General features: G+C 36.7%; 1 protein-coding gene and 1 pseudogene across 1 annotated transcript; both read left to right on the top strand.

Annotated features, from left to right (window-relative positions):
• The first annotated feature begins 1162 nt into the window (after positions 1-1162).
• LOC140893583 (shewanella-like protein phosphatase 2) lies at positions 1163-2890 on the top strand (annotated as a pseudogene).
• Positions 2891-3564: 674 nt separating this feature from the next.
• On the top strand, positions 3565-8475 carry LOC140890654 (shewanella-like protein phosphatase 2). Its single transcript, XM_073298596.1, has 4 exons — positions 3565-4030; positions 5588-5632; positions 6584-6706; positions 6825-8475. Exon 4 carries the CDS (start codon positions 6918-6920, stop codon positions 8100-8102), a length of 1185 nt encoding a protein of 394 aa, XP_073154697.1. The 5' UTR covers positions 3565-4030; positions 5588-5632; positions 6584-6706; positions 6825-6917; the 3' UTR covers positions 8103-8475.
• The last annotated feature ends 510 nt before the right edge of the window (positions 8476-8985 follow it).

Raw genomic sequence — 8985 nt, 5'->3', positions numbered from 1 at the left:
ACGACCAATTCATACAGTGTTCTGCAATGACTGATGTTGGATATAAACGATGATGAACGCCAGGACAACCACTGTACTCTTCAAATTCTATATATTGTATATCAAAACTATGTTTCAGTTCATTGTCACTTGTAGTTAGGTGAATTGTGTTGTAGGTATTTTTATTAAATTTTGTGTCTCCGATATTTAATATCTATTAAGTTTGAAAAACTATTTGGAATATGTGATCTGCGGCTACTGTGGATTCCTCTCTTGATTCTATGTTTATTTTCATTGGAAGAAGCTAGGAAAGATTCTCAATATCAGAACCAATCGACCTATGCCGAAGTGATTTCTAATTTCTCATAAAAGCTAATGAAAGAAAATGTCATCATGTTCCAAGATGTAATGTTCATCATGAAATGCGTGATATTAGCTTAGGTATAGAGAATGAGAGGTTCAAAGTCCTATTGAAAAACTGGTTGTTCTATGTTAGGAATGGAGAATGAGACGTTCAAAGTCGTACAGAAAACTAGTTCTTCTATGTTGGGTATAGAGCACAAGGTTCAAAGTCGTACTGAGAAAACGAGTTATTCTACATTATACGTTGAGATATGTTATTTTTCATTTGGAAACAAAAAATAAATAAAAATAAAATATCGATAAGTTATTCAAATTTTGTTTTTAAGTGAGATGTTAGTCCGAACATCTCTTGCAGAAAATACATCGATGGTTCTTCCATTCATCCTTGGCCAATTTTAGAAGCACACAACTCGTTAACTCGATCAATTTTCTTCAATCATATACAACTGCCTTTGAGTATATTGTCCGAAAAATCAAGCATAGTTGGAAGTTGGAATCGAAATTCCGATCCGTTTACTTAAGAAAAAAAATTATATAATCTAAATAAACTTTTAAGAAAAAAAAATCACGGTGATTCTATATATTTTTCATTTAAATTTATTTACATAATTTTTTCGTTTATACTTTGCATATTTCTCATTTTGAGTTCTTGGAAAAAATATTCAAATAAAAATTAATTATGAATAGTAGATTTTAAAAAGAAAATATAATTTTTTTTCCTAGTTATTAGATGTCATTTATAAAATTCATGTATTAAAATACATGTGTGTGTTGTCTATGTCCTATTCTTCCCCAACTTTTTGAAGTGTTCTAACTTCTAACAAAGCCTCACGCAACCTAAATCGGATGAAGGCTGAATCATGAAAACTACGGACTCTCCAAACAGCGGCTCCGCCGTTAACTGCGGCCTTCTACCTTCTCTCCTCTCCTCCTTCGTCGACACTTTCATCGATTTCTCTGTCAGCGGCGGCCTTTTCTTGCCTCCGGACCCATTGAACAACTCCAATAACCCACTGCAAACTGTATTTCCTCAGCCCAGCCACCTCATTGCAATCGGGGATCTCCACGGAGACCTTACCAAGTCCAAGTAGGCCTTAAGACTGGCGGGTTTGATCGGCCCAAATGATCGTTGGTCTGGCGGGTCGGCTACTGTGCTACAGGTGGGTGATATTTTTGATCGCGGCGGGAACGAGATTAATTTGTTGTATTTCTTTGAGAAATTGAAAAGAGAGGCTGCCAAAACAGGTGGTCTTGTTATTACTATGAATGGGAATCATGAGATCATGAATGTTGATGGGGACTTCCGGTATGTGACGCGTGAGGGGTTCGAGGAGTTTAAGAATTGGGCAATGTGGCAATGTGTGGGGAATGTTATGAAGAAAATGTGTAATGGGGTGGACGAAAACCATTTGATTACGGATTTGTTTGATGGGGTTCCCTGTGAATTCCGAAACATTAGGCCGGAGTTGTTGGACGGTGTTAGAGCTCGAGTTGTTGCTATGAGGCCAAATGGCTTGATAGCAAACAAATTCTTGTCCAAGAACCAGACAGTTGTTGTAGTCGGGGACTCGGTTTTTGCTCATGGAGGGTTGTTGAAGAAACATGTATCATACGGATTAGAGCGTGTGAACAAAGATGTAAGGGATTGGATTCGTGGGGCGAAGGAGAAGGTGGCGAATCAATAGGTTAGGGGGAGGAATTCTATCGTTTGGTTGAGGAACTTTTCGAACGAGTTGGCCAAAGATTGTGATTGTTCAACGCTTGAGCATGTACTCGAGACCATTCCTGGAGGGAAGAGAATGATCACGGGCCATACAATTCAGAGTGGTGGTATTAATGCAATTTGTGGTAACCGAGCAATAAGGATAGATGTGGGAATGTCGTGGGGGCGTGGGAATGAATTAGGGGTGTAAACGAGCCGAGCTACTCGTGAGCAACTCGCGAGTAGCTTGGTCAAAGCTCGACTCGAGCTCGATTTGACCGAGCTCGAGCTCGAGTAGCTCGAGCATACAATCGAGCTCGAGTCGAGCTTTGAAACTATGTGATCGAGTAGCTCGCGAGCTACTCGATAAGCCACATATATATATATTAAAAAATTAAAAAATAATATAAATATAAATATAATATATATAATATAATATTATATTTATATATTTATTTATTTATAATATTTATATATTTATTTATAATATTTATTTTATTTTATTTTATTTATTGTATTTATATATTTATTTATTTTATAATATATATATAATATAATATTATATTTATTTATTTATTAATATATTTTTAATTTATATATATATAATATAAAAGCTCGAGCTCGAGTACTCGAACTACAATCGAGCTCGAGCTTGAGCTCATATTTTACTACTCGATCGAGCTCGAGCTCGAGTAGTAAAATATGAGCTCGAGCTCGAGTAGTGTGTTACTCGAGCTCGACTCGGCTCGATAACACCCCTAGAATGGATTGCCAGAGGTTCTGGAGATCATTGAAAACTCGGAGGTTCGAATTTTGACTTCTAATCCTTTGTATCTGAAAGGGTAGACCTGGCCAAGGGCCGGGTCAAACCCGCGGGCCGGTTAACCGGGTCAACGGGTTTGACCCGGAACCGTGACCGGACCGGCCTCTTAAGGTTCCATTCTATTTCTATGTTTGTTGTTGTGTTATGCTCGTTTAAAAACTAAATAATAAAGTAATATTAAATATGCAGTTTAATGTTCTAGTTGATATTTGGCAATAAATGATATTGTCATTATTTTAGTCATAAAATAATTATACTTATCAAGACATGATAATAATGTAATATATTATACATGTGTGATACATTTAGCATGTCACGAACTATTGTTGCTCGTAACGGAAAACATGATCAATCAAATACATTACTTTATACAGTTGTATACATTTGAGACGAGCGGAAAAACGATATTAATTTTAATGTTTAAGATGGAGGGATATTCACATGAAAAAATTATGTCGATCGTCGTAATTTTAATTTATTTTTATTGTTAATATTAATTTAGATAGTATTTGATTTAAATCCAAACATATGATTAAGTCTTGGAAATTTCATTTTTTGTGATATACCATGATCAACAAATTTTTATTTTTAAACTAAACTGTATTATTATTATTATTATTATTTATCTAAATTAAGAGTTGAATCTATAAAATTTAATTTGTAAGCAATAATGAATTTGTTGCAAGTAGATCTACAGGTTACTTTCATCCAGTTAATTGCGTATATGTCAAGTGAACAAAGCCTGAAGATATACAACATATCATTCGTGATTTCCACCAGTACGCCACTCGTTTCCGCCAAAAGCACAGAAGATTCCTCCGTGGTAGTTGCCGCCAAAACCGCCGCTGCGGTCGCCGCACAGTTGCTGCAAACGGATATGCCCTTATTCACACAAACGAAGCCATTAAACACGCGGCAAAGCTTCTCTCTTTAACGAACCCGGCAGCCGAGTCTCTTTAATTTGATCGAATTCAGATCTGTAGAGTGGGGTAAAGTTTGTGATTGTGATACTAATAATATCGAAAGGGAGGGTCTTGGCGGTTGATGGAAAATGGAGTACATAAACAATTTGCCAACCATGGATCTGATGCGTTCGGAGCAAATGACGTACGTGCAACTCATTATACCCGTCGAGTCGGCGCACCGGGCTGTCTCTTATCTCGGTCAACTCGATCTCCTTCCTATTATTATTCGTGTTCTGATCCAATTCTTTGTCGGGCTCAAGTTGAGTTCTAAAAGAGTTTCATATTTTCTGGGTAATTGTCAATATGAGTGGCAGAGTAGGAAACTGTTGATTTTTATGCTTCATTCTGTAGATCAATGACAGTTGTTAGACTGTCGTTATTATTGATCTTATTGCCATGGACGTGGTATTGCATTGTCAGTTGATCAAATGTGTATTCACTTTTATCTTCTTGCTGCTAGTGATAACATTTAAACTCTCAATCAAGGATTTAGTGTAGCTTTCACTTTCAGGAATAATCAAAACATGGGTTTTCCTAAAAGATGTTTTGGTGAAAGAAAAGCAGACTATGGATCTAAACTTTCCATTTGTAAATTTAAGTTTGATTTAATGTCAAATGCTATTTTTTCTTTACTTAATGGAAAGCACATACGAATATTATCTCCAAATTAAACATCTTTGCTTGATTTAAGCAAAGTTTGCTATGTTGACCTAGTATTGTAGCTAATGTCACCCCAGTTGATTTCAACTTAGGAACCATTATCCAGGTCCCAGATGTATTAAGCAATTTACAAACTTGCATTGTTCGAATGCTAGTTCTTGCCCTTGCCATTGAAGTGAGGACCAAGAAAAGAAAAACATACACTATTTCTATCTTTGACGATTTTTGTGCTAGGCGGCTTTGTATGGAATAATAATATTTATACTTCTCTTTTTAGACTGAAGTAGCTACCTGAAAGAAAAGAAACACATATATTTTAGTGATGAGATTTCAATGAAACACCGTGTGAAGAATAGGGACATTGTTTGTCTTTGACACAGAAATAATGGTGAAAATGGGGTTTGATTATGCTCCACTGCGAGTGATACTCCATGTGGAACATACCACTGGTTTCCCCAGAGAAGTGGGGGGCCTCACATGATAAATGGGGCCGAGAGGATCTGATGGTTGTTGCCACAGCAGGATTAATGCAACCCCATGCGAATATGAACAATTATAGAAAGGAGGAGAAAATCGGAAATCGATTAGGATTGGCTCTTCAGCATGATCTAAATCGCATGATTAAATGCCTTATGTCGTTGGCGTTTTGCTTTAAGGATTGTTTGTATTAGGAAGACGCGCAGCTAAAAATAGCTGTGGCCGCCAAACAATTTCTCTAATTTTAGAAAAAATTCGTGGTTCCATTCTTTCCATTCTAATGCCACTGTGTCTGTTATTGATATGCATATGGCTGGTGGATATTGTGTTTTACTGTGGGAATAAAGAAATGATTATAAGTCTGTTCAAACTTTTCATGGACTGTTTAGTGACTAGCAGCATTTTATAGGACTTTTTAGTAAGAATATTTACACCAAGATCTGTATGGTTTATGGACGTGAAAATGTTTTTGGGTGCCATTTTGTGGTCATTCTCGTAAATTTGATAACTTTTAATCATTTGATGAAAATATATTCTATCTGTGCGTCATAATTTTTTGATTTCTTCATTTGACTAATATTTATCCAATGCACTCAATAGTGTTAATCTAACTTGCAGTTAAATGATGATAAAAGCCCCTTCCAGAGGACATTTGTGAATCAGGTACTTGTTCTTTAAATGCTACAGACTGCAGATTATATTCGCATCAAGTATATTTTTTAATATTTCAAATTTTGATTGGTTTGATTCGGGATCAAACAAAAAGCTCTGAAACCTATCGTTCTTGTTCCTTAATTACACACCACCTCAAACTGCAATTCAAATAGTTTGGTTTGTATGGGCAACTTAACTTTTTGTTGGTCTAAATTTTTGTAAATTTGCTTGAGGTGTCAGCCTGTCAGGCATTTAAATTAATTGATAATTAAAGAAATGCTGATATTTCAGCTGCGCTCACTTTTAATTTATTTTTTTCATCTACCTTATCATTTATAGCCTAGTCTACAACTGTTGCGAGTTCTGAAGGACAGCTGTGTGGCAGTCAACTCTATAAAATTCTTTCTAATCTATATTTCTAGTTCTGCTTACTATTTACTTCTTTGGACACGGGGTTGCACCTGGATACAGTCAACAGATGGTATTTAATACATACGGAAATTATGATTGCAGAACCTAGTTTATGATCTTTTGCATGTCGTATACATAAGTTGTTTATTGATGCGTGCTCAAATATGATGCTTAATGGCTAATACTACTTTTCACCGTGTTTCAGATTTTCGGTGGTTATCTTTCTGAAACTTGTTGTTTGCAGAAAGATACTATTATTTCCTAGAGATTGTTTCATGAAATTGCTAATTCTGTTCCATAGCACGCTTTTGTGGACAGCTGGTTCACTGTTTGTACTCTAAATCATTTTACATTTTTAATAATATTCTAGTTTCTTATCAAAAAAAAAATATTTGTTTAGTACTTTAGTTAGAGAAGCAGCACAAAGTTTTGAAAATTATTCAGGAGTTCTGTGCCAGCGATTTTCCTTAGTTCATGTGCAGAAGCGATTATCTTCTTTTACAATCATTTTTGGCTGTGTAGATTCTATTCTTATTATTTTGTTCACAGGTTAAAAGATGTGCTGAGATTTCCTGTAAGTTGCGTTTTTTCAAAGATCAGATTCATAAAGCTGGTTTGTTGCCATCTCCTTATCCAGCTTCCCAACCTGATATTGAGTTAGAAGAACTAGAGGTCTTATTCTTTCTATTTGACTTTCATGTTTATCTGATGATGTTTCTATTTTTTGTAAATATAATTCCTTCCTTTGTTGAGTTTATTTTGAACCATCTCGTCTCTCCTTTTATTTTAGGTTCAACTTGCAGAGCATGAGCATGAGTTGATTGAGATGAATTCCAATACATAGAAACTGCAGCAAACATACAACGAGCTGCTTGAGTTCAGGATGGTATTGCAGAACGTTAACTGCGGCCTTCTACCTTCCCTCCTCTCCTCCTTCGTCGACACTTTCATCGATTTCTCCGTCAGCGGCGGCCTTTTCTTGCCTCCAGATCCATTGAACAACTCCAATACCCCCTTGCAAACTGTATTTCCTCAGCCCAGCCGCCTCATTGCAATCGGGGATCTCCACGGAGACCTTATCAAGTCCAAGCAGGCCTTAAGACTGGCGGGTTTGATCGGCCCAGATGATCATTGGTCTGGCGGGTCGGCTACTGTGGTACAGGTGGGTGATATTTTTGATCGTGGCGGGGATGAGATTAAGTTGTTGTATTTCTTTGAGAAATTGAAGAGAGAGGCTACCAAAACAGGTGGTCTTGTTATTACTATGAATGGGAATCATGAGATCATGAATGTTGATGGGGACTTCCGGTATGTGACGCGTGAGGGGTTCGAGGAGTTTAAGAATTGGGCAATGTGGCAATGTGTGGGGAATGTTATGAAGAAAATGTGTAATGGGGTGGAAGAAAACCATGTGATTAAGGATTTGTTTGATGGGGTGCCTTGTGAATTCCGAAACATTAGGCCGGAGTTGCTGGACGGTGTTAGAGCTCGAGTTGCTGCTATGAGGCCAAATGGCTTGATAGCAAATAGATTCTTGTCCAAGAACCAGACAGTTGTTGTAGTCGGGGACTCGGTTTTTGCTCATGGAGGGTTGTTGAAGAAACATGTATCATACGGATTAGAGCGTGTGAACAAAGATGTAAGGGATTGGATTCGTGGGGCGAATGAGAAGGTGGCGAATCAATTGGTTAGGGGGAGGAATTCTATCGTTTGGTTGAGGAATTTTTCGAACGAGTTGGCCAAAGATTGTGATTGTTCAATGCTTGAGCATGTACTCGAGACCATTCCTGGAGTGAAGAGAATGATCATGGGACATACAATTCAGAGTGGTGGTATTAATGCAATTTGTGGTAACCGAGCAATAAGGATAGATGTGGGAATGTCGTGGGGGTGTGGGAATGGATTGCCAGAGGTTCTGGAGATCATTGAAAACTCGGAGGTTCGCATTTTGACTTCTAATCCTTTGTATCTGAAAGGGTATGGAGCTTCTCTGCCTCCCAATGAGAAAGAAGGCATTGGTTCATTGATCCCAGAACAAGGAGTGAGGCAAATTGAGGTGAATGCTTGAGTGCAGATGAGTTAAAAATACTTAAAATGCCTCAATTTGCATCTGTATATGGAATTCTTGTGGGGTTTATTTGGAAGAGAGAGTTTGAAGATATAAATCCACTCTACTTGTTTGGCTAGTTTAAAGTTGATTGAATTTGGAATCCTTGAGTTAGCATTCTACCATATTTTGCCATGATAGTGAGCGAATTAAACTTCGTTTTCGGTATGATTGAAATTTGTAAAACCTTCTGCAAAATCAAATCCCTTCATCTGAACATAAGCTTAGTTATTTATTCTACTTTGCAGTGGGATGTTTGTCAAGTTTTTTGCTATGGTACATTGGTGTAAAGTTGCAGTCAAGATGCTCATTTCAAATGTTAATATTATTTGTTCCGTGGTTATATTTAAATGGTTGTTGAATTGTTTGTTAAAAATCTGTATTAGAATAACAATATTAAAATACATATTAGAATAAAATAATAGGTTGTTGAAATAAATCAAATCGGGTTACCCTTCAATCGACCCAAGCTTGGCCGTCGCCCTTTCGTCGTCGCATGCAGCTTGTCTGCCGCCCTAGATCTCCATCGACGTTTACCCTCTATTTTTTACTTTTTAGGATTTATGGAGCTTGAGATCTTGTCCTTGCTCGACATTTAGAGTTTGTTTAAGGGTGAGCCAAATTTTGGTTTGATTTATGCGATTTTGGTTTTATTATGATTCAATTAATTGATGTTTGGTATGTTATTGATTGTAGATACAAACTTTGAATCGATTGGAGGTATCAATCAAATTATTTGAATATTATTTGGTTACTGTCGAAATTTTAGCCTATAGTATTACGAGATTTTCGAATTATTGATTGACGAGTTCTTGAACAAAAAGATGTTGATAAGGATTTTAGT

Source organism: Henckelia pumila, chromosome 3 (assembly GCF_033568475.1).
Source record: "Henckelia pumila isolate YLH828 chromosome 3, ASM3356847v2, whole genome shotgun sequence".
Classification (NCBI taxonomy): domain Eukaryota; kingdom Viridiplantae; phylum Streptophyta; class Magnoliopsida; order Lamiales; family Gesneriaceae; genus Henckelia; species Henckelia pumila.
This window is presented reverse-complemented; position numbering and strand designations above follow the sequence as displayed.

Excerpts from the sequence above, each read along its gene's own strand:
- LOC140890654 (XM_073298596.1), top strand. The coding sequence starts at position 6,918 with ATGGTATTGCAGAACGTTAACTGCGGCCTTCTACCTTCCCTCCTCTCC.